The sequence below is a fragment of the Nicotiana sylvestris genome, chromosome 12 (genome assembly GCF_000393655.2).
Source record: "Nicotiana sylvestris chromosome 12, ASM39365v2, whole genome shotgun sequence".
NCBI classification, from domain to species: domain Eukaryota; kingdom Viridiplantae; phylum Streptophyta; class Magnoliopsida; order Solanales; family Solanaceae; genus Nicotiana; species Nicotiana sylvestris.
Window position 1 is genome coordinate 16,594,069 of NC_091068.1, and position 26,688 is coordinate 16,620,756.

At 38.6% G+C, this 26,688-nt stretch overlaps 1 protein-coding gene across 2 annotated transcripts; it reads left to right on the forward strand.

Annotated features, from left to right (window-relative positions):
* The first annotated feature begins 16,234 nt into the window (after positions 1 to 16,234).
* On the forward strand, positions 16,235 to 23,492 carry LOC104246857 (U-box domain-containing protein 52-like). 2 transcript variants are annotated; one of them, XM_009802752.2, is made up of 11 exons: positions 16,235 to 16,658; positions 16,736 to 16,801; positions 18,094 to 18,197; positions 18,339 to 18,460; positions 18,912 to 19,126; positions 19,206 to 19,281; positions 19,560 to 19,860; positions 20,531 to 20,632; positions 20,703 to 21,131; positions 22,084 to 22,839; positions 23,167 to 23,492. In XM_009802752.2, exons 1-11 carry the CDS (start codon positions 16,457 to 16,459, stop codon positions 23,224 to 23,226), a joined length of 2,433 nt encoding a protein of 810 aa, XP_009801054.1. In that variant the 5' UTR covers positions 16,235 to 16,456; the 3' UTR covers positions 23,227 to 23,492. The 2 variants fall into 2 exon arrangements, with proteins under 2 accessions (XP_009801054.1, XP_009801055.1); XM_009802753.2 differs by lacking the exon at positions 16,736 to 16,801.
* The last annotated feature ends 3,196 nt before the right edge of the window (positions 23,493 to 26,688 follow it).

Here is a 26,688-nt window from a genome sequence, read left to right on the forward strand (position 1 = left end):
GTTATTGTAGGCAAACTCTGCCAATGGCAAGAACTGATCCCAATACCCTCCAAACTCAATCACACACGCACGGAGCATATCCTCAAGAATCTGAATAGTGCACTCAGACTGTCCGTCCGTCTGAGGGTGAAATATTATGCTCAACTCCACCCGAGTACCCAACTCATGTTGTACGGACCTCCAGAACAGTGATGTGAACTGAGTACCTCTATCTGAAATGATAGAAACTGGAATACCATGTAGAATAGGTAGTACACAGGAACGAAGTATGTGGACATGGTCAGCCGATCCACAATCACCCAAATGGCATCGAAATTCCTCAAAGTCCGTGGGAGTCCAACTACGAAGTCCATGGTGATCCGCTCCCACTTCCACTCTGGAATCTCTATCTGCTGAAGCAACCCACCCGGTCTCTAGTGCTCATACTTCACATGCTGACAATTGAGGCACCGAGCTACGAACCCAACTATATCTTTCTTCATCCACCTCCACCAATAGTACCGCCTCAAATCCTGGTACATCTTCGCGGCCCCGGATGAATGGAATACTGCAAACTGTGGGTCTTCTCTAAAATCAACTCCCGAAGCCCATCAACATTGGGTACATAAATCTGACCCTGCATCCTCAATACCCGATTATCACCAATAGTCACATCTATGACATCGTCGTGCTGAACCTTGTCCTTGAGGACAAGAAAATGAGGATCATCAAACTGACGCTCCCTGATATGATCAAATAATGAAGACCAAGAAACCACACAAGATATAACAATAATGGGCTCCAAAAGATCCAATCTCACAAATTGGCTGGCTAAGGCCTGAACATCCATCGCCATGGGCCTATCCGCTGCTGGTAAATAAGCCAAACTCCATAAACTCTCTGCCCGGCAACTCAAATCATCGACCATCACATTGGCCTTGCCTGGGTGATACAAGATAGTGATGTAACAGTCCTTCAGCAGCTCGGACCATCTCCTATGGTACAAATTTTGATAAAAAATGAGATTTGACCATGAAATTGGTTATGGAACTTAGTAAAAATTATATATTTATGTTCCTAAGGATATGGGTAACAACTTTCTTCGAAAATTTCCAGAATCCGAGCATGTGGGACCAGGGGTGAATTTTAGGAATCTTGCAATTTGGGTTGGGTATTCACTTTAATAGTGGAAATATGAAGTTTTGAGCATGAATTGGTTAGTTTATGTAATGTTTGATTAGTTTCAAGTCATTTGGCATCAAATTTGGAGGTTTGAGCACATTTTTGAAGTGGGATGTAGGCTTTGAGACGAGGTAAGTCTCATTTCTAACTTTGTAAGAGGGTGTCACAACCCCAGTTCGCCCTCCGTGAACCATCGTGGACAGCACCTAGTCTCTACGACTAGGTAAGCCTAACAAATGCGGAAAAAGGAAACAATTGTGGAAAGAAAATAATTAAAACAGAGATAACAAAATGAAACAGTGTTTAAGATACCGCCTGGCATATAACAATACAAAATCTCGACCTAATACTCCCAAAATCCGGAACCCCATGAATCACAAGCTAAGAGTTTACATAAAAGTTCTAACTCCAGAAATATCTATCAACAAGGAAAATACAGAAGGGCTATACTAGTACTGAGAATAGAAAGGGACTCTACGGTCTACGGACGCGGCAGATATACCTCGAAGTCTCTATGAAAGCGCCACGCCTCAAGTGTGATAAGACTGAGTGGAAGTACCTGGATCTGCACATGCAAAACATGTGCAGAAAAGGCATGAGTACACCACATCGGTACTCAGTAAGTGTCAAGCCTAACCTCGGTCGGGTGGTGACGAGGAAAGTCAGGGCCCTACTGAGAGTAATGAATTATACAGTATAACAGTATAGAATAAGATAGTATAATTAAGTGCAACAGTAAGAAATAACATAGAATATAAAGAACAACAACAATTATAACAGAGGCAAAACAATCATAGAAAGGAGTACAGCTCATCACAGAGGTCACAACCGGGGATCTCCCAGGATACCGTCCTAGAGTCCCAAATATACATGTCCAGTGGATCTCCCGGGATACCGTCCCATAGTCCAACTCATAGTGCGCGGGGATCTACCGGAATCCCGATCCGTAGTCCCAAATATAAATACCCAGTACTGGGGGAATCTATCGGGTGCAGTCCCGTAGTTCCAATATAAAAGTGCAGGGGGGATCTCCCGAAATACCGATCCGTAGTCCCAAAGTAAACATGCAGGGGGATCTTCCGGGATACCGTCCCGTAGTCCCAAAGTAAACACACAGCAACAACATGAAGAATACATAATTCATGTTATTCCATAACAAGGTAAAACAAGTATTTGTAGCCTAGCATGCTGCACATTATCCAAATAAAGCAGTTTGAGCAAGTAACACAATTAAGTCAATTAGACATGCTTCCCTAAGCTAACAACAAGTTTAAATTGCAAGTAGTATAAATAAGAAAAGAAACACAGTTAAAATTACTTAAAGAAAATCGGGTTTTCAACAATTATCACAAGTACGCACTCGTCACTTCACGTACCATGCATTTCAAATATCAATGATACCAAATCCTAAGGGGAGTTCCCCCACACAAGGTTAGACAAGCCACTTACTCCGAACCGGCTCAAATCAACCTGAAACCACGTTCTTGCCACGAGTACTTGACTCCAAATGGCCCAAATCTATTCAATTCAATTGCATAATATAAATATAACTTCAAGTAACTGATTCCACAAATAAATTCTAAGCTAATACGCGAAATTAGGTAAAATGATCAAAATGCCCTCTAGGACCACTTCTCGGAATCGGGTAAAATTTACATTTCCAGAGTCCTCATACTCTCACGAGTCTAACCAAACCAAAATTATCCAAATCTAATGTCAAAACCCCAATCAAAACTCGAAATTAAGGTCAAAGAACTTTCCCCCAATTTTCCACCAAAAATTCAAAATTAAAGGATAGATTTAAGTGTAGATTCATAGAAATTAGTCTAAACCGAGTAGGAATTACTTACCCAAATTGCCTAGGTGAAAATCTCTTCGAAAATCACAATTTCCTGAGCTCCCAAGTCCAAAATATGAATTATGGATTAAACCCTCGATTTTGGGTTTTTAAAATCTGCCCAGATATTTCCTTCTTCGCGAACGCGGAAGGACCCTCGAGTTCGCGAAGTACAACTCTGCTTGGTCCAGTTTTCCTATTTCGCGAACGCGATCCCTAGGTCGCGAACGCGCTAACCAGTCTTCCTCCTCCTACGCGAACGCAGGACTACCTTCGCGAACGCATAGGTATAAGACCTCCAAGCTTCGCGAACGCTAGAGCACCTTCGCGAACGCGAAGCATTAAACCTCCCTCAGCCCTAGCCCTAGCCCTAGCCCCAGCCCTAGCTCCTCTTCGCGAATGCGAGACCCCACTCGCAAATGCGAAGAAGGAAACCAAAAATGGGTTGCTGCAATTTTTTCCTGCAATTTTCTAAGTTCCAAAAATGACCCGTTGAGCATCCGAAACATACCCGAGCCCCCCGGACCTCAACCAAACATGCCAACCAATCCTACAACATCATTCAAACTTGTTCCAACCTTCGAAACGCTCAAAACAACATCAAAACACCAATTTAACATAGGATTCAAGCCTAAGAACTCCAAAAACTCTCAAATTACGTTTTGGATCAAAAGTCTATCAAACCTTGTCTGAATGACCTGAAATATTGCAAGCATGTCACCTTCAACACTACGGAGCTACTTCAACTTCCAGAATTCCATTCCGACCACGATATCAAAATCTCACTACAGAACCGAAAACTTCAATAATTCAACTTTCGGTATTTCAAGCCTAAATAAGCTACAGACCTCCAAAACACAATCCGAACACGCCCCTAAGCCTGAAATCACCCAACAAAGCTAACGGAACCGACAGAATTCCATTTCGAGGTCGTCTTCACACTGCTTAGCTACGGCTCAAATTCTAAAGTTTAAGCTCTCATTTAGGGACTAAGTGTCCCAAAACACTTCGAAACTCAAAATCAAACATCTCGGCGAATCAAAATAGCATAAACAAACACAGGAAAAGTAGTAAATAGGAGATCGGGGCATAAATTCTTAAAACCACCAACCAAGTCGTTACATCCTCCTACACCTAAACATCCGTTCGTCCTCGAACGAGCATAGAGACATACCTGAAGTAGTGAAAAGATGAGGGTAACGGTTACGCATACCCTGCTCGGTCTCCTAGGTCGCCTCCTCGACCGGCTGACCCTGACACTAAACCTTCACTGATGCAATGTTCTTTGACCTTAGCTTTCGAACCTACCTGTCTAATATTGCCTCTGGCTCCTCAACCTAAGATAGATCTTTGCCCAACTGAACTGAGCTGAAATCCAACACGTGTGACGGATCACCGTGATACCTCCGGAGCATCAAAACATGAAATACCGGATGAACTCCTTCCAAACTGGGAGGTAAGGCAAGCTCATAAGCAACATCCACAACACGCTGCAATATCTCAAAAGGGCTAATAAACCTCGGATTCAACTTCCCTTTCTTACCAAATCTCATAACGCTCTTTATAGGCGAGACCCGAAGCAGAACCCGCTCTCCAACCATATAAGAAACATCACGAACCTTCTGGTCCGTGTAACTCTTCTGTCTGGACTGGGTTGTACAGAGTCTATCCTGGATCACCTTAACCTTCTCCAAAGCATCCTGAACTAAGTCTGTGACCAATAATCTTGCCTCACCCGGCTTGAACCAACCCACCGGGAATCTACGTCGCCTACCATATAAGGCCTCATACGGTGCCATCTGAATGCTGGACTGATAGCTGTTGTTGTAAGCAAACTCCGCCAATGGCAAGAACTGATCCCAAGACCCTCCAAACTCAATCACACACGCACAGAGCATATCCTCAAGAATCTGAATAGTGCACTCGTAATGTCCATCCGTTTGAGGGTGAAATATTGTGCTCAACTACACCCGAGTACCCAACTCATGCTGTACGGCCCTCCAGAACCGTGATGTGAAATGAGTACCTCTATCTGAAATGATGGAAACTAGAATACCATGCAGACGACAATCTCCCAGATATAAATCTCCGCCAACCGCTATGTAGAATAGGTAGTACACACAGGAATGAAGTGTGCGGACTTGGTCAGCTATCACCCAAATGGCATCGAACTTCCTTAAAGTCCGTGGGAGTCCAACTATAAAGTCCATGGTGATCTGTTCCCACTTGCACTCTAGAATCTCTATCTGTTGAAGCAACCCACCCGGTCTCTGGTGCTCATACTTCACCCGTTGACAATTGAGGCACCGAGCTACAAACCCAACTATACCTTTCTTCATTCGCCTCCACCAATAGTGTTGCCTCAAATCCTGGTACATCTTCGCGGTACCCGGATGAATGGAATACCGTGAACTGTGGGCCTCCTCTAAAATCAACTCTCGAATCTCATCAACAGTAGGTACACAAATCCGACCCTGCATCCTCAATACCCCATCATCACCAATAGTCACATCTCTGGCATCGCAGTGCTGAACCTTGTCCTTGAGGACAAGCAAATGAGGGCCATCAAACTAACGCTCCCTGATATGATCAAATAATGAAGACAGAGAAACCACGCAAGTTAGAACCCGATTGGGCTCCGAAAGATCCAATCTCACAAACTGGTTGGCTAAGGCCTGAACGTCCATCGCCATGGGCCTCTCCGCTGCTGGTAAATAAGCTAAACTCCCCAAACTCTCTGCCCCGGCAACTCAAAGCATTGGCCACCACATTGGCCTTGCCCGGGTGATATAAAATAGTGATATTATAGTCCTTTAGCAGCTCTAACCACCTCCTCTGGTGCAAATTAAGATCCTTCTACTTGAACAGGTACTGCAAACTCCGGTGACCAGTATTAACCTCATAAGGCACACCGTACAAATAATGACGCCAGATCTTCAAGGCGTGAACAATAGCAACTAACTCGAGATCATAGACAGGATAATTCTTCTCATGTACCTTCAACTGTATGGACGCATAGGCAATTACCATACTGTCTTGCATCAATACCGCTCCAAGGTCAATCCTCGAGGCATCACAATAGACAGTATAAGACACCGAACCTGTAGGCAATATCAAAATTGGGTTGTAGTCAAAGCTGTCTTGAGCTTTTGAAAGATCGCCTCACACTCTTTCGTCCATTGGAATGGAGCACCATTTTGGGTTAGTCTGGTCATAGGTGCTGCAGTGGATGAAAACCCCTCAACAAATCGACGGTAATAACCCGCCAAGCCAAGAAAACTACGGATCTATGTAGTTGAGGATGGTATGGGCCAACTCTTCACTGCTTCCACTTTCTTTGGATCCACCTGAATACCCTCACTCGATACCACAAGGCCTAAGAATGCCACAAAATCCAACCAAAATTCACATTTTGAGAACCTTGCATATAGCTTCTTTTCCCTCAAAGTCTGAAGCACAGTCCTCATGTGTTGCTAATGATCTTCCCGACTCCGGGAATACACCAGAATATCATCAATAAAGACAATGACGAACGAGTCAACATATGGCCGGAACACACTATGCATCAAATGCATAAAGGCTGCTGGGGCATTGGTCAGCCCAAATGACATAACAAGGAACTCGTAATGACCATACCGAGTCCTGAAAGCCATCTTCGGGATATCTGGCTCCCGAATCTTCAACTGGTGGTAACCTGAATGCAAGTCAAGCTTAGAAAATGTTCGTGCAGCCTGTAGCTAGTTAAATAGATCATCAATACGAGGCAAAGGATAACAATTCTTCACTGTAACTTTGTTCAACTAGCGATAATCAATGCACATACGCATAGAACCATCCTTCTTCTTCACAAACAAGATAGGAGCACCCCCAAGGTGATACACTGGGTCGAATAAAACCCTTATCAAGCAATTCTTGTAACTGATCCTTCAACTCCTTCAATTTAGGAGGAGCCATACGATACGGAGGAATAGAAATGGGCTGAGTGCCTGGAAATATATCAATGCCAAAATCAATATCTCTATCAGGCGGCATGCCCGGAAGGTCAGCTGGAAACACATCAGAAAAATCCCGTAATACTAGGACTGAATCAACTTTAGGGGTATCAATACTGACATCTCTCACATAAGCTAGATACGCGTCATACCCCTTCTCAACCATTCGATGAGCCTTAAGGAAGGAAATAACTCCACTGGGAGTGTAATCTAAAGCACCCCTCCACTCAACACACGGTGCACCTGGCATAGCTAGCATCACGGTTTTGGCATGACAATCAAGAATAGCATAATAGGGAGACAACCAATCCATGCCTAAGATAATATCAAAATCTACCATGCTGAGCAACAATAAATCAGCTCTGGTCTCAAAACCACTATGAGCAACCAAACACGACCTATACACATGGTCCACAATAAGAAAATCTCTCACAGGAGTAGAAACATACACAGGGGAACTCAAAGAATCCCGAGGTACACCCAAACGTGGAGCAAAATAAGAAGACACATAAGAATAAGTGGATCCTAGATCGAATAGAACCGATGCATCTTTGTGGCAAACCAGTATAATACCTGTGATGATAGAATCAGAGGTAACAGCCTCGGTACAGGCAGGAAGGGCATAGTATCGATTCTGGCCTCCCCGTATAGGGCGACCTCCACCTCTAGCTGGCTGAGCAGGTGGGGCAGCAAATGGAGCTGTAATCATAGCCTGAGAACTCTACGAGGCACGCTGTGGCTGAGAAGTCTGTGGAGGTGCACCCCTCCTAAGTTTGGGGCAATCCCTCACCACATGGCGTGTGTCACCACACTAAAAAGAAGCTCTGGGAGGACGTGGCGGTTGTAACTGGCTCGGGCCAGGTCTGCTAGACTGACCACTAGAAGCACCCCGCGCAGGAGGCGCACTAGATACTAGAGGTGCATAATAAGGCTCCTGAGGCCTAGGAGGACCTGGAATACCACTGGTTGCTGGAAGAGCTGAATGAATGGGGCGACTCGTATAACCCTACCATGACGACTCTGGCTGCACCGCGTGCGCGTCCTCGACCTCTACCCTGGCCCCGACCTCTGACGGCTGTAGTAGGGGGCGCGGGTGCCTGATCATCTCAGGTGCCACGTGTCCTCACCATATGTGAGAGAATAGAAGACAGAAGTTTAGAGTTGTGATATCAAAAATCTCGCACGACAAGGAAGTCAAATGAAGTAGAATTTTTCTAACGGTTACATAGCCTCTCGTAGATAAGTACAGACGTCTCCATACCAATCTGCGAGACTCTAATAATTCGGCTTGTGATTCATGACTCCTATGAACCTAGAGCTCTGATACCAACTTGTCACGAACCCAGTTAGCCCTCCGTGAACCATTGTGTCGGCACGTAGTCTCTACGACTAGGTAAGCCTAACAAATGCGGAAAAAGGAAACAATTGCGGAAAGAAAATAATTAAAAACTGAGATAACAAAATGAAACAGTGTTTAATATGCCGCCTGGCATATAACAGTACAAAATCTCGACCTAACACTCCCAAAATCCGGAACCCCATGAATCACAAGTTAAGAGTTTACATAAAAGCTCTAACTCCAGAAATATCTATCAATAAGGAAAATAAAAAGGGCTATACTAGTACTGAGAATAGAACGGGATTCTTCGGTCTGCGGACACGGTAGATATACCTCGAAGTCTCTATAAAAGTGTTTCACCTCAAGTGTGATAAGACTGAGTGGAAGTACCTGGATCTACACATGAAAAACATGCGCAGAAAGGGCATGAGTACACCACAATGGTACTCAATAAGTGTCAAGCCTAACCTCGGTCGGGTAGTGACAAGGAAAGCCAGGGCCCTACTGAGATTAATGAAATATACGGTATAATAGTATAGAATAAGATAGTATAATTAAGTGCAATAGTAAGAAATAACATAGAATATAAAGAACAACAACAATTATAACATATTCAAAACAATCACGGAAAGGAGTACAAATCATCATAGAGGTCAAAATCGGGGATCTCCCAGGATACCGTCCTGGAGTCCCAAATATACATGTCCAGTGGATCTCCCGGGATACCGTCCCATAGTCTAACTCATAGTGCACGGGGATCTACCGGAATCCCGATCCGTAGTCCCAAATATAAATACCCAGTACTAGGGGAATCTATCGGGTGCAGTCCCGTAGTTCCAATATAAAAGTGCAGGGGGATCTCCTAGAATACTGATCTATATTCCCAAAGTAAACATGCAGGGGGATCTCCCGGGATACCGTCCCGAAGTCCCAAAGTAAACACACAGCAACAGCACGAAGAATACACAATTCATGTCAAATTCCATAACAAGGTAAAATAGGTATTTCTAGACTAGCATGTTGCACATGATCCAAATAAAGCAGTTTGAGCAAGTAATGCAATTAAGTCAATTAGACATGCTTCCCTAAGCTAACAACAGGTTTAAATTGCAAGTAGAATAAACAGGAAAAGAAACACAGTTAAAATTACTTAAAGAAAATCGGGTTTTCAACAATTATCACAAGTACGCACTCGTCACTTTACGTACCAGGCATTTCAAATATCAATGATACCAAATTCTAAGGGGAGTTCCCCCACACAAGGTTAGACAAGCCACTTACCTCGAACCAGCTCAAATCAACCTGAAACCACGTTCTTGCCACAAGTACTCGACTCCAAATGGCCCAAATCTATTCAATTCAATTGCATAATGTAAATATAACTTCAAGTAACTGATTCCACAAATAAATTCTAAGCTAATACGCAAAATTAGGTAAAATGACCAAAATGCCCTCCGGGCCCATGTCTCGGAATCGGGTAAAATTAATATTTCCAGAATCCTTATACTCTCACGAGTCTAACCATACCAAAATTATCCAAATCCAATGTCAAATCCCCAATCAAAACTCAAAATTTAGGTCTAAGAACTTTCCCCCAATTTTCCACCATAAATTCGAAATTAAAGAATGGATTTAAGTGTAGATTCAAGGAAATTAGTCTAAACTGAGTAGGAATTACTTACCCAAATCACCCAGGTGAAATCTCTTCGAAAATCACAATTTCCCCAGCTCCCAAGTCCAAAATATGAATTATGGCTTAAACCCTCGATTTTGGGTTTTTAAAATCTGCCCAGATATTTCCTTCTTCGCGAACGCGGAAGGACCCTCGCGTTCGCGAAGTAAAACTCCTCTTGGTCCAGTTTTCCTCTTTCACGAACGCAATCCCCAGGTCGCGAACTCGCTGACCAACCTTCCTCCTCCTATGCGAACGCAGGACTACCTTCGCGAACGCGTAGGTATAAGACCTCCCAGCTTCGCGAACGCGGGAGCACCTTCGTGAACGTTAAGCATTAAACCTCCCCCAGCCCCAGCCTTAGATCCTCTTCGCAAATACGAGACCCCACTTGCGAACGCGAAGAAGAAAACCAGAATTGGGCTGCTGCAATTTTTTTCTGCAATTTTTTAAGTTTCAAAAATGACCCGTTGAGCATCCGAAACACACCCGAGGCCCCGGGAACGTCAACCAAACATGAAAACCAATCCTAAAACATAATTCAAACTTGTTGCAACCTTCAGAATGCTCAAAACAACATCAAAACACCAATTTAATATAGGATTCAAGCCTAAGAACTCCAAAAACTCTCGAATTACGCTTTCGATCAAAAAGTCTATCAAACCTCGTCCGAATCTCCTGATATTTTGCAAGCACGTCACCTTCAACACTACGGAGCTACTCCAACTTCCGGAATTTCATTCCGACCCCGATATCAAAATCTCACTATCGAACCGGAAACTTCAAAAATTTAACTTTCGGCATTTCAAGCCTAAATAAGCTACGGACCTCCAAAACACAATCCGAACACGCCCCTAATCCCGAAATCACCCAACGGAGCTAACAGAACCGACGAAATTCCATTCTGAGGCCGTCTTCACACTGCTCCGACTACGACCCAAATTTTAAAGCTTAATCTCTCATTTAGGGACTAAGTGTCCCAAAACACTTCGAAATTCAAAACCAAACATCCCGGCGAATCAAAATAGCAGAAACAAACACGGGAAAAGCAGTTAATAGGGGATCGAGGAGTAAATTCTTAAAACGACCAGCTGGGTCGTTATAGAGGGAATTAACCCCATAGGTTAATTAAATAAATGTTTGTACCTATTTGTGGGGGGGGCTACGTACGTATGAGGTGACGAGAGTCCGTACGTAGCTACTATTATGCTATTGTACTGGTAGTTTAGGAACTGTATCATGCTATATTTGGAATGTCTGCATCCTTACTGGCTAATATTAATCACTTAAGCCATGTTAGAAATTGATAAAAAGAATTGTATAAGGTTAACTTCACTTACTTGAAGGTTTGTATGAGGTACTTGACTGTAAATGAGAAACTTGTGTTTTCTTGAAAATAATTGTTATTTGTGGATCGGGCCGAGCGCCTCGGTAATAAGTAGATGCATCTATGGTTCGCATTGTTCGACCCTATGGCAATGCACATTTTAAATATTATGTCGGATCAGGCCATACGACCTAGGCATAATTTGCGCATGATAATTAGTTGGATCTCTCCATGATTTATACTGCTTAAATGCCTTGAAATATATATGACTGAAGATGAAATCTTACTTGTGAAAGAAGAACTTGCCACTTTCTGTTATTGAGCTTTCAGTAATATTCATGATATCCATGCTTAGCATAACCCTTTAATTATATTATTGTTAGCCTATAGTAAGTATCTAAGTCGACCCCCCGTCACTACTTCTTCGAGGTTAGACTGGATACTTATTGGGTACATGTCGTTTATGTACTCATACTACACTTCTGTAATTAATTATACAGGCTATGAGGCAGGTGCATCTAGTTACCTGTCTGGCGTGCGTAGTTGATCCCTGCTTCGAGACTTCACGGTGAGCTGCCTTCCGACCCATTCTGCAGCAGCTGGAGTCTTCCTTATGTTTTACTTTTCTGTCTATTTCCTCTCAGATAGTAGGCTAGTAGTATTCTTTTGTATATTTTACTAGATTGTCCACACACTTGTGACACCAGGTCTTGGCACACTCACTAGTAGATTTATAATTTCGGGTTTGCTTACATGATTCTGATTATTACTTGTTGCTTCCGCTTATTTATGTTACACCTGCAAATTTCTAAATCTTTTTAACAAGTAAGGAAATGTTACTACTTATAATTTATCTAAACAGGAAATCACTAGTTGATCGATGTTGTCTTGCCTAACAATGGTGTTGGGCGCCATCATGGCCTATGATGGAATTGGGTCGTGACAAGAACTGCACCCGGCATCCAGGCAATGGCTGCATCAAGTAAAACACTGATAAGAAATGGTGAAAAAATGAAGACAATAAACGGAAATTAAGGACGGAATTATACTTACATTTCAAATTCCATATCTCAGGAAATGACATACTCTCGGTCGGGATCAAGTCTGAGGTCTTCACTCAAATAAATCTGCCCATACAGCCCCGATATTTGTCCTCATCTATGCTCGAGAAAGGTGCCCTAGTGGCCCGATGTTGAATCTTTATTAGTCCTCCTTGATAGAGTCAGGGGCTATATAGACATATGAGGTGGTCGAGGGTGAAGGGAAGCCATCGACTTTGCTTGCAAAAAAATGGAGTAGTATCACTATCCTCCAGAAAGAGGGATGAATCTGACCGAGGGTCACCTCGTATTTCTTGCAAAAATCTATGATAATCGGATCCAAGGGACCCAACGTGAAGGGGTAAGTGTAAACACTTAAGAACCCTTCCACGTGGGTGGTGATTGATTCTTCTGGAGCAGGTACCACCACATTTTTTACCCCAGTTGCAATCTTTTTTAACCTGGGAAAGGAGATTTTTGATTATCAAGCATATATACCTCGATACCAGCTCGTATCTGCCCGGTACTGAAGAAGTATTTTCAACCTTGAAATCAGAATCGAGGACACACCCTCCGGGAAAAAACTCTTCAAGGTGTGGCTCTGTCGCCGGTTCCTCGCCATCCGACCTTGATGAAGAAGCGTTTTCCTTTTGTGGAACAGTTTTTGAAGTCTTAGCCATTTTACTTTTTACGAATGTAGAAGAATGGAAACTGAGAAGAAATACTTGGTATTTTGTGATGAAACAGGCAAAGAAACACCAGAGATCTGAAAATATAAAGCTTTGAAGAAGGCAAAGGATTTTGAAGAAGATTTGAAAGTAAAGTTTGGGCAAAAGATGAAAGATAGATTTTTAGGTTTAAGATGACAGTTCAAATTCGGTAGTGGCTGACCGTCAACTGGCATGCATTAAATGCCTGGAAAACTATACCGATGAGACATTTCAGTTACCTCTGTTGCTTACGTCATGATGCTTACGTTATGATGTATCGAGGTAAAGATCGAGGGCTCAAATCACTTCTTTTCATTACTCTCCAAAAAATAAGGGGACTATCTGTATACGGTCAAAATCGAGCTTTCCCTTATTGTGCGACTGATCGAGGCTGGAGCAAGATAAGTTAAGGATCGACTTCGATTTATATTAAACTATGGTACAGAGTTAGGTTGTCAAACTCGAGACCCTGAGACTGATTAAGATCGAGATCGACCAAAACCGAGACCAACCAAGATTGAGATCGACCAAGATCAGGACCGAATAAGATAAAGATCGAGGAAAGCTTACTTGGTCAAATAACGGAAAGACGAATTATCCTCAATTGAGCAAGGATCACGGTGCAAATTCCAGCACGTATCAAGAAGAGGCCGATTAATTATCCAATCATGGGATTTCTTACTGTATTTAGAATTGTATCAAGAGTAGGACTCCCCTGCTATATAAAGGGGGTCTGATCATTTGTAAAAAGGAGGATATTCACGTTACATAAAGCAATATACTACTTTCCTCTTAAGCTTTCAATATTCTTTTACTTTGTTCTTGTATCAACTGAATCTTTATTTGGTTCAAGGGTGAACAAATTTGAGGGCCAAGGCTACTTGATTCATTTGATTTGCTTTAATTCCTATTTACTGTCATTTCAATATCAATCTACGTTTTTGCTCAGTTTGTACCAAATAAAACCACGTATCCTTAAAACCACAATATAAATTCAATTGTTATCCGTTTTAGGGTAAATAGATGCGATGTATGATTCCTTGACATGACATGCCTCGACTTAAAAATTCGATGGGTCATGTAAGAAACAGTGAAATAATCTGAAATAATATTCCAAACATTATTAGTATCTTGTTTTTTATCACTTTATTTAACCTAGAACATGCATCATTCTTCATTTTAACTGGCAAGATGCTCGGGCATATTGACGGCCTTAGTAAATTAAATATTGAGTTTTAATGTGGGAGTGATCGAGTCTAAGTATCGGCATCCAATACACTATAACACATTTAAAGAATAGTCCTATAAGATGTAGTGCTATATTAAAATTTAAAATGTAGCACCAATAACATATACTCGATCAAATTAGATGATTGGGGAATATATATATAGGATGTTATTATATATATATATATATATATATATATATATATATATATAATATCTAAGTGTTTGACCATTTTGATCACTAATACCGACCAAAATCAGTCGGTGACTACATAATTATTTTTAAAATAATTTTATGTTATCGAAAAAAATAATGAAAATTGGGCGGGAAAATAAATTAAGATTTCTATAAATTTTCTAATTAAACTTTTCTTTGGTAGATAGTATGCAAGTCTGACCAGGTTTTGGTTAAAGATTGACCATTTTTCGACCGAAATCGGTCGAAATTTTCAAATGTTTCAGATAAAGCAGAGTTTCTTTATTGTGAGACCACATTTTCCGACCGATTGTGGTCGATATATGTTATTTGACTTTTGCAACTAATTTACTTAGTTTCCGACAGACTTCAGTCGGTTTTCATTTCCGACCAATTTCGTTCGGTATGCTCTGGACGAATTTTGACAGTTTTCTAGTAGTGTATAACTAAAAACTGGATTTGGTCTTTGATAAAAAGAATTTAAAAATGTAGAAAATTACACTCACACTTCTTTAGCATATTGTATTTCGGAATACTTACTAATCGTAGTCACCAAAATATAGTAACATAATAATCAGCTAAAAACACACAAAACAAAAAAGACTACATATTTACAAAGGAAAAATCCCTATCATTGAATGAACACAATAGAAATTCTATTATTGCACTAAAAAAGGTCTCTCAAGTCTATAAATTAGTGCCTTATAAATTCTCCTTACGTTGAATATTTTTGTTGGCGAGTTCCACTACTTGTCAACAAAAATTAAATGAGATTAGTGACCAAGAAATAAAATATATTATATGCTATAACAAGTTAAATTATATTGATTGCGTGGAAAAAAATTACTTTGTCAACATATATAATTTAAATTCTTTTTTATTATATATTTATATCTTTTTTCTTGATTTAATCTTTGTATGTTGAAGAATAATTAACTTGTTATCAAAATGATGCTGGTAAAGAAAAACACGACTCTCTCCTATTCATATTAGTTGTCATGTTTCTTTTTTATACGTCCCTTAAAAATTATTAATGAAAATAGTTTTTCACTACAAAATCCTTATTTATATCTTAAATCATTCAATATATTAATCTCTCTTCAATAAATTTCTACTTTTCCATTTAGGTTTTCTATTCTAGTTTTTTACTTTCAAAATATTGAATACTAAGGGCAAAATGAAAAAAAAATAAAAATTATATGTTGATTTTCTAAAATGACAACTATATTGGACCTGATATATTTACTCCATTCATCTCAAATTATCTGTCATGATTTCTAAAAATAGTTATCTTAAATTATTTCTCATTTTAGAAGTTCAAGACTAAATTAATTATCTTTTTCCTATTCTATCCTTAATATTAATTTTTCTTGAAGACTACAAATACCTCAATTATGAATAAAAAAATGAAAAGAGATTATATCTTAAGACATAAATAAGGGTAAAACAGTTAAAAAAAATTCCAATTTAATTTTTTTTAAGAACGTTTAAAAGAGAAACACGACATATACATTACTTGGATAGGATCATAGTTTTTTTATTTATTGAAATTAGATGTGAAACTAGCTAGTAAGCTTCAACTTCCCTTCTAGGTGTTTGTCCTTTGACCAGTGACCAAAGGGGAGTTTGTTAATTCAAGTAGTGGTTACTATTACTGAAAGTAACTAAATATCCACCAAAGGTGGAGCTCCCCACAATTTCTCTAATGTTTTAATGACTAAAAAATCATCTTTATTCTTTATGGAAAGAGAGAATTCACTAAAAGATTTTTGTTATCATTATAATTTTCAAGAACCTAAAATGGGTTGAAGATAAAACAAGAAATAAAAGGGTACACATTATTTTCTTGAATTTGACAATAATATGTTAGAATTATTGAAACTGTTGGGAGTATTTGGAATAGGAATTTGTTCTTGAAATATATGAATTTTTGGGGGTAGAATTGAAGGTGAGAAATGTGGCCTCCACCACCAGGTGTGCATGGGGAAAGAATGCATACACCAAATAAATTAATAGCAGTGGCAATAGACAAAGATAGAGGAAGTCAAATTGCTCTAAAATGGACAGTTGATCATCTTTTAGCCAGAGGCCAAACAGTTCTTTTGATCCATGTCAAACTTAAACAATCTGCTAATTCCTCTGGTCAATCTCCTACAAGTAATTCTTCTTCTCTTTCCCTCTCTACATTATATGTATTTTTGTTTTTTTTTTTAATAACAGTGGCGTCCGACCAGCTTGCTTGGACCTCGACTATCCCATGGATTACTTGCTATCTGATCTCACCGAGACATGTGACACAGGTACCGGGTGACTCTGGTATTTGTTTGTGCGTGTTGATGTAGTAGAATGACCACTTGTACAAATTAGAATAAAGATATTAAATAAAAAGTGTATGCTTGGGCTTATTATTCAATGAATACTTGCTACCTCCCACTAGCATAAATATTGAATAATCAAGTATTTGCTTGTACATGTTGATCTTGTAGAACGACCGCCTTTATAAATCAAGATAAAGAAATTAGGTTGAATGTGTATACCTCGGATCCCAGGAAGTCTATCATAAATAGAGGTAGGAATCAACTTGAAATTGTCTGGAAATGCTGTTGATGATGGGTAGATTTTCGATGTTGTCACGGAAAAGGTGCAAAAATGTAAGCACGATGAGCAATTTACATTTTTATTTTCAGAAAGAGAGGAATCATTTTAATATTAGTTGTAAAAGCGAAAATAATTTTGCAACGTCAAACACTGAACAAACATGATGCATATGGATAACTCTATTCACCGAGACTTTAGCAGATGAAAAGAAATCACCTAGTATTTTTGTCGCTCCTGAGATTTGAACCCTTATTTCCCATGGTTTTCATCCTACTTCATTGACCAGTAGGCCACATCTAGGGATACTTTGCATGTTGAAATCTTATTGGACGTATATCAATCTTTTTATGTTTGAGTTGCTTGTGTTTTAGAGCTAGAAGTTCATAACACTAGGTGGAAAAAAGTAAAGAGTTAAATGTTAGTAACATATAGCAGAGAAATTTTAAGTAAAAAATAGCCAGGTTTTAAGTCAATAAAGAACTTATTGACTTAATAGATTTGATCTCTATAATCATCCTCCCTATATTGGATTCTCTAATACTCGCAAGGAAGCAAGTTATATTACATAGTCCAGTAGTTTCTTTTTTATTTCATAAACTGAGATGGACATACATGAGGTCTATACATTTAAGAGAAATGAAATCCAAGTATGACAGGTGAACATGTAGTTGTACCCTTTATAATAACGAGGGAAAACGTAATCATACTTGACTGATCATATTAATTTACTGAAATTTGAGGTTAGTTATTTGCTTGTTTCCGATCAGATTGACTACTGCAGCCTGCAAGTTTTTGGGCTTATATGGTTAATACAAATTTTCCTTTTACAAAATACTCTTCCTGATCACATGCATTTTTCATTCGATGATAGTATTATTTCCCTGTCTAACATTCCGTTTGAACGTGGGAAAATGGGAATATGGCAAGTATTGAGTCTGGACATTTTTCTTTTGTTGTGTAGTTGCAGAAATAACTGTGTACTTTTACATTTCAGAGTCAAATCAGATTTCTGATGAAGCTGGATCGGGAAATAGTGAATTGGATCCGCAGACAAAGGAACTGTTTCTTCCTTTCCGAGTATTTTGTACACGGAAAGATGTTAGTAACTCGAAACCTTAGATGGATGCCCCTATAAACCTAGGAAAAGAATAACATTCATAAAACTTGTCAAGTCTTACTCATTATTTCCTTCAGCTTTTCACATTTCTATTTTTGTTTCTTCTTATCCTAAAAAAACAGGTACAATGTCATGATGTTGTGTTAGACGACACGGATGTGGTCAAAGCAATCGTTGAGTATGTGAATCGGACAGGAATAGAGGTATTGATTCTTGGTGCTACAACAAGAGGCGGTCTTCTCAGGTATGACTCTGTCTATGCACTAAGTGTTTAGCTTAAGATGGAAATAATTTCTGATCATAATATCCTGAACAGTTAATATGTTATCTAAATTCCATTCTCAGTCACCTAATAGCAAAATTTTATAGACTGAAATAACAAACAAAAAGTAAGAACTTTATGTCAAAAATTTCGGCCGCCTTCCTTTTACTGTATGTGCCCAAATTTGTGTCCTTGATCCATGTATGGAGTGACATTCTCATTTTTCTCTCGCTTAGTGCATAAGTATGCTACAAACTTTGCTTAAAATATACTTTCAAAAGTTCCTGTGAAGAAGTAAAGGAAACTAGTGTTTGTATATACTTAAGTGTGTGCATGTCTTTCGCCTTTTATTGTGGTTTCATTAGATCAGTTATATTTGAATAAAAGAACGTCTTCAGATTATCTAAGTTCAGTTGCCTTTTCTGCATCGCAGATTTAAAGTGAAAGACATTCCAGGAGGCATTTTGAAAGGGGTTCCTGATTTCTGTACTGTACATGTCATCTCTAAATCTGGAAAGATCGCATCTACACGTGCTGCTTCTCGTCCTGCGCCTTTTGTCCATCCACTACGTCACCAGTTAATGCAGCCGGCCAGCACCAAATTTGCTCCTTTTGAAGGTTCAACACCCTCTGCTGCTAGTGCAAGAGGTGAGCCAATCACTAGTAGCAAGTTCTTCTATCAAGTTTTTGTTGCATCTTGTCGTAATTCTATAACTGTGTTGTATAGGTCCTTATTCAGGAGGTCCAAAACCTGTTTGTGATCCGCCACCATCTACCCTTCAAAGTGACACAATGAATATCAAGTAAGTCGGAAAAATTGTCTTGATATCCGCATAAATTGTACTCCCTCCGTCCCAATTTATGTGTCACACTTTCCTTTTTGGTCTGTCCCAAAAAGAATGTCACCTATCTATATTTAGAAATAGTTCAACTTTAAAATTTCCCTTTTACCCTTAATGAGATGATCTACGACCACACAAATGTCTAATGCTTGTTTTAGACTACAATTTTCAAAAGTCTTTCTTTCTTTCTTAAACCTTCTCACTTGAAGGCCTAAGTTGAATGTTACTATTTTAAACAGGTCGCCGTTCACCCACAGGAAAGGCCCTAATGGAAAACCATATGAAATCTCTTTGCCAGATACTGACATATCATATGTTAGTTCTGGTAGGCCAAGCATCGACAACATTTATTCTTCATTTTCCGATGGTTATGATGGTGGTGGACCGACTCCTCCTCGGCTTTCAGGCTTTTCAGATTTTGAGACCCAAAGTTTTGATTCCACACAGTTTGGACGGAGATCGGTCGACACCCTGACTCCACCTGAACTATCACTTTCATCGATCGAGAGTGATAGACCATCAATCTCCCAAGGACCAGTAGTAAGCATTTAAAAATATTGCTTTTTTTTCGTGAACTGTAAAATCTGAGTCAATATTTCTAGACCATTTATCTTTCTCTGTGGATCGACGAATATCCTTAGTTCAAGTATACTAGGCTAAAAGCATGTTTACAACATATATTTTGTCTGATTGAACTTTCTTATACAATGAACGAATATAAAGCAAATTAGTTTCGATTAGAGTATGTTAAAGAGTGGTGATAGGATCTAAAATCTATAGTCAGTTATAGCTTCCGCTTGATGGGACGGAGAAATTTGGTTTCCTGCACTGTAGTTTGCTTGCGAGGTAGCTGACATTTCGTCATTAAGTGTTCTTTTAAAGTCTATCTTGAACTTATGTTTATGCCCTTCTCAAACAAAGAGTTAGGATGTAAAACTAAGGAATGTCATAATTATAAGGCGTGAACGTGTTTTTTGGAGGCTAGAATCCAGAAGTATATGTAAGAAACTCTTTTGATACTTTAGATATTGTCAAAACTTGAGAAAACATTATGGTAGATATTCTGCTGAGGCTCTTCACTTTGCAGAAATGCAGGGTAAGACTGCGTACCCTTGTGGTCCGAGCCTTCCCCAGACCCCATGCATAGTGGGAGTTTAGTGCACCGGACTCATTCTTTGTTCTATATTTACACCTCTCCTTTGGTTTGCAGGATGATATGGAAGCAGAAATGAGAAGGCTAAAGCAGGAGCTTAAGCAAACAATGGAACTGTATAGCACGGCTTGCAGGGAAGCACTTACAGCAAAACAAAAGGCACGATAAACTAATACTCCCGTTCATTCTAATGATTCTATTGGATCTACTAACATGTTGTTCGTTGCAGGCGATGGAACTCCAGCGCTGGAAACAGGAAGAACAACGACGATTAGAAGAGGCACGTTTAGCCGAGGAAGCTGCTTTGGCACTTGCCGAGAAGGAAAAGGCAAAGTCAAGAGCAGCCATTGAGCATGCAGAGGCAGCTCAGCGGCTTGCAGAACTAGAAGCTCAAAAGAGAATCAGCGCAGAAATGAAAGCTCTAAAAGAAGCAGAAGAGAAGAATAAGATACTAAATAAACTTACAAACTCTGATTTCAGGTACAGGAAATATACAATTGAGGAGATTGAATCTGCAACAGACTACTTTGCCCAAACTCGTAAAATTGGAGAAGGAGGCTATGGGCCGGTGTATAAGTGCTACCTCGATCATACGCCTGTTGCAGTTAAGGTCCTCCGTCCTGATGCAGCTCATGGAAGACAACAGTTTCAGCAAGAGGTAATTCAGTGAAAGATAGATCATACTGTTAGCTTGCAGTTTATGTTGAATCCACACTATCCTTGCTGTTTATCTTAGCCCCGAGCCTTAGTTACTGGTTACTGTTATTGCATGTCATTTATCTTTTGGTTGTTATGCTTCTGTTACTATTACGGTTTCTACTGGAGTTACTAATGAATTGTCTTTTCTTGTTGTTTTTTTCCGTCTCTCTGAGCCGAGGGTCTATCGGAAACAACCTTTCTGGCCTATCAGGGTAAGGGTAAGGTGTGCATACACATTACCCTCCCCAAACCCCACTTTGTGAGATTTTACTGGGTAGTTGTTGTTGTTGATATCCAAATTCAATGATTTTAGAGAAAATTGCTTACTGCCCACTGTTATGTGTTACACCTCCCCTATGTTTATCAGAGGCTTCAAGCATGTTTGTTTCATGGCCTGAGAGTCTAATTTGACCGCGCCGGGGGTGTTTGGGGGGGGGGGTGATAAGTCTAATTTAAACGGACTGTAAACGTTAAGTATCAGCAGATAAGGAAGCAAGGGGAAATCTTCAAAGTAGAATGAATAGCATCTGATCGAAAATAAGACAAAGGGGCTATATAATCTCTAGACAAATTGTGATCAGTGCTGAGCTAAGTTGAATAGGTTGAACCTCCTTTGTCGTAAAAATTACACTATGCAAATAGAGTAAATATGATCCTTTTTGGTTATATGTGAGTTGTTGAATTCCCTTGACATGAAGAAACATAGTAGTAAAGGGGACTCAAAATTGCTTTATGTCTCATAGGTTCAAATTTCAACTGTGGCATCCTAGAATTTTTTTGAATCCCCTTGTAATAATTTCTGGATCCGCCACTGATTGTTATAATGCCCCATAATTGAACGTTGGTATGTTATATTGACCAAATTATGTTAGTATTCTTTACTAGTCAATAACTATATTCTTCTATTGCAGGTTGAAGTCTTGAGCTGCATACGACATCCTAACATGGTGCTTCTTCTAGGAGCCTGTCCGGAATATGGATGTTTGGTTTACGAGTATATGTCAAATGGAAGTTTAGAAGACCGTTTATTCCACCGAGGAAAGACGCCACCACTCTCTTGGCAGCAGAGGTTTCGAATTGCTGCTGAGATAGCTACTGGTTTGCTTTTCCTACACCAGAGTAAACCGGAGCCATTAGTGCACCGTGATCTAAAGCCAGGAAATATTTTGCTGGATCGCAACTTTGTGAGTAAGATTAGTGATGTTGGCTTAGCTCGGCTTGTCCCTCCATCAGTAGCAGATACTGTCACTCAATATAGAATGACATCAACAGCTGGAACTTTCTGCTATATTGATCCTGAATATCAGCAAACCGGCATGCTTGGTGTAAAATCGGATGTATACTCCTTAGGGATCATATTCTTGCAGATTTTAACAGCTAAGCCACCAATGGGATTGACTCATTATGTTGATAGGGCAATTGAGAAAGGAACTTTCAATGAAATGCTTGATCCAGCTATTCCTGATTGGCCAGTCGATGAGGCTTTGAGTCTTGCCAAGTTATCACTACAATGCTCTGAGCTAAGGCGAAAAGACAGACCGGATCTTGGCAAGGTCGTTTTGCCACAATTAGAAAGATTGAGAGCACTTGCAGAAGATCACACATGCCCATCACTTATGTACAATTCCAATATTTCACCCAATCACAGCCAAATTTCGCTCTCCCGGGTAAGTCAAGATGCATAAAATAAGAGTTACTTTTATGCACTGTCTGGTCACCTAAAAGATAGCTACAGTTTCCCGTCCATAGAAAGTGAGAATAGACCAAGTCGCATATTACAACAGGTTAAAATATACTGACCGTGTAAACACTCTTTACACGGTCAATATATACGTAAAATCCATCAGCTGAACTTCATTAGATCTTTGATGAACAATTAGATAGTTAGTACTACTTTTGTATATGTAATGCAGTCATCAAAACTTATCCGTGCTGGAAATTTTCTTTTCTTTTCTTTTCTTTACTTGACACAGTTTTCGTCGTGATTTATGCAGGACAACTTAAGTTACCCGAATACAATGCCATCTAGCTACGAGAGCTCGAGGAGCCAATAAAACACAGGGTCCTAATGGATGAGAATTTTGTTCTGAAGTTTTAGTATGAGAATTTTTCTTTTAAGAGAATATCAAAAACTAAATGTTTTGTTAGTATGTGACTTGCCTTCCTCTTTGGCCCTATTATTTGTTAACATTTTCTTCCTCTTTTTTACACCATGTAAATGCTCTATGAAGCCCCTAATTTTCAGTTTGTACAGATTTGGGGCTAAGATAAGAAGAATTTTTTTGTTTGAACATACTATAATTCTATTTCTTTCATCTTATAGCTTTGGGGGTAAGAAGATCTTTTTTGTTTGCACATACTATAATTATATTTATGTCATCTTACACTGTTAGAATTTTTTGCCAACTCCAATAAGCAATAAACTTTGTGTTAGATTTGCGAACAAAGTCTCATTGGTAGTTGAAAAGATTAGGAGCTTACATATAAGATCTAGGATCTCTTAATGGTGTGAATGGGAAAAATCGTACGAGCTTAGTTCAAAGCGGTATCATACCATGTTAAGTCTATGTTTGGGTTGATTTTGCCCACCAATTGGTATCAGAGCTCATGTTTGACAGGACGAGTATGATTGAGATTTGAGTGATGGTGGGGGGCTCGGACCTTACGAGCTCAGAGATACACACAAACAAAAAAAAAAAGCTAGTTGTGTGCTTCAGTTGCCATGCTCTTACGATGTGGGTGGCACAGATTGAATCTCTGAAATTGCTCCGTGGATCGTGGCAAGGGGCCACGTAGAATTTAGTTCGAGGGGAAGACCCGTGAATCGTGGTGATGGGCCATGTGGAACTTAGTTCAAAGGGGGCAATAAGATATTTTGGGAAAACCGTGCGGACTTGGTCCAAAACGGATAATTTCACATCATACTAAGAATATCTTTGGCTGGTTTAACCCAATACAATACACTAAAAATTCGCAATGTGAGCCAAAAATGAAATCGTGAAAGGAAAACGTTTTTCTTCTATTGTAGATATAAAAATCTACCAGAAAAAGAAAAAGATATTCAAACCGAAACTACTAAGAAATTCCTTTTAGTTTCATATATCATAGTTTTTGCTCATTTTGGTAGCCAAGATGATTGAAGCAATAGTTGGTAAAAATTTAAAAAGCATTTACTTTTATTTATATTTAAAACCTTAAAAATAAGATGAACGAATATTTACGTGACCAAAAAAAAAAAGATAAATAGAGGTTGATTGCTCAAAGTTTTAGCACCTTTCAAGTGCATGAGGAAGATTATATTTGTTGTTTCGGTTAAAGTGGCAATGTTTGACTGTATGTGCACGCAATTTAAGAAAAAAAAAAGATTTTTGAAATTTGTGATTTTAAATATGTATTTAGATTTTTTTGTGGTTATAAAAAATTTATTAAAGACAAATATAAAATTTTAAATTAAACTATTTGCAAATTAAAAAAATATTTTTTTTAAGACGGACTAATAAGTGGATAGAGTACCAATAATAATTGGAGGTTAACTAAGAAGCTGTGGCTTTTCCACCCTTTCCTATCCTTAGCCTCATGTTCATTGTCCTAATGCGAAGGTTGATCTTGAAAAAAGGCACAAGTAGGCTAGTTCCTCGTCTCCTGCACAGATATAGGAGTGACAAATGAAATGGTTGGACTAAATTTAAGTAGACCAAATCAAGTCAAACAAAAAGTCGGGCATCACCTAACTTAACAAGTCACGAATCAAGATTAAGAAATCGTGTCATTGACCCAATTTGTCAATGTTGGGATCTTTACCTAAGTAATCGGTCGATTTCATTGTTTATTTTTTTCTCGCCAATGTATATACATTGTACAGTGACTATAGATGGTGCTATATATATATATAGTGTTGAATATTTTTTGTTTAAGCACTTGGTTGTGTGACTATTTAAGTTAATTACAAGTTTTAATAACATTAGATGTGTTGGTCCTATTGTGATTAAAAAAGGTCAAGCTATACATTTGACCATTCGATAGAAAATAATTACATTCGCTATCCAAATATACAAAAAAATATTTACTGATTATATATCAAATATGTATATTATACATTATAATACTAAAAATATTTATTTTACTAGCTACATTATTTTAGGAGCAGCAATACAATGTAATTTTTGCATTGAAAATAAGAGAATAATAATTCGTAACACCATTTTTCTCATTTGTGTGGTTCCTTTTTTAACATTTGGTTAACCATTATATAATGCATAGTTTTTCTTTCTTTATAGGGAAAAAAAAGAGGAATATATCTTTTTAGTCGTTTTCAAAAATAATAGTCGATAAAATATATATTTTTGTATATATGTCTATTATATACATATAATATACATATTTTATATACTTTTGGCTAGCAAATATAATTAATTTTGATCGACTGGTCAATTTTATATTTTGCTCGATATCTTGATTGCAGATTCACTAATCGGATGAATAGAATAGAAATCAAGAATCTCCTTTGACAAAATTTTCTTCTACATTTTCGACAGTTTTGGATGAGTTAATTTGGGTGGTCTCCAAATTGACGTATTAATGAACATATTCACAGCGTAGCCCAAAAGAGAGGAATCTATTATAAAAATTAGAACGCTGCATTTAAGTATCATTTATGATGGAATTTTAACTACTCCCTCCGATCCACTTTATTGATTTTTTGTCCTTGCTTTTATAGTTTATAATATTTGATTTTTTTTCAAAGTTGTCTTTGTACTAAAGAGCCTAGGAGTATTTGTTATATTTCTAATGAACAAATTACGATTAATTTGGTCAATTTTATTGTTAATTAATGTTAAAAGGTGAATTCCTTAATATGTGTGAAAACAACCAAAAAATCAATTAAAGTGGATCGGAGGGAGTACGATTTATTGTGCTTCAACTCTAATTCCTATGAGTTTTTTTTTTTAAAAAAAAAATTAATGTTCTAATTCCCCCTTTTTTTCCATCACACTTGTCTAGGTTCAATGAATTTAGTATGTTAAACACTTCGTTAAGTACTTTTATGACTAAAATTAGCAAAGTATCTATATTTCCATCTTTTGAAGCATACAAATTTCGTGGTCCAATACATCCACATTAAAATACTGTCTTAAACGCGTAAAAATGAATTTACGCAAGAAACCGTCTAGGTTCAACTGAAAACTTTCCATACAAAAGTTAGTACTACTATGTGCCATGTACATATCGAACATCAACATAATGCATATATACATACACCAATATATTCCTATAAAATTAAGGGTAAAAAGGACAGCTGGTGTAAAGGTATCGTGCGTTCATGTAAATTCTATGCTTTATCTTTTATTTACACAATTAGTTCACTTTTTAGGTAATTACCAATAAATTTCTTAAGAAACATTAATTGATAATCTAGTAACCAACATCAGAAGCGGATCTAGCATTTTTATAATATAGGTGCATCACTGCACGAAGAAGAAAAAAGGAAGTATCAAGTCAGAATTGATCCATATTCC

Bases quoted from the DNA above. Each gene is read 5' to 3' on its own strand.
- LOC104246857 (XM_009802752.2), top strand. From the start codon at position 16,457: ATGTGGCCTCCACCACCAGGTGTGCATGGGGAAAGAATGCATACACCA. The intron at 18,198-18,338 runs GTTAGTAACTCG...CTAAAAAAACAG, and splicing joins TATTTTGTACACGGAAAGAT to GTACAATGTCATGATGTTGT. The intron at 21,132-22,083 runs GTAATTCAGTGA...CTTCTATTGCAG, and splicing joins GACAACAGTTTCAGCAAGAG to GTTGAAGTCTTGAGCTGCAT.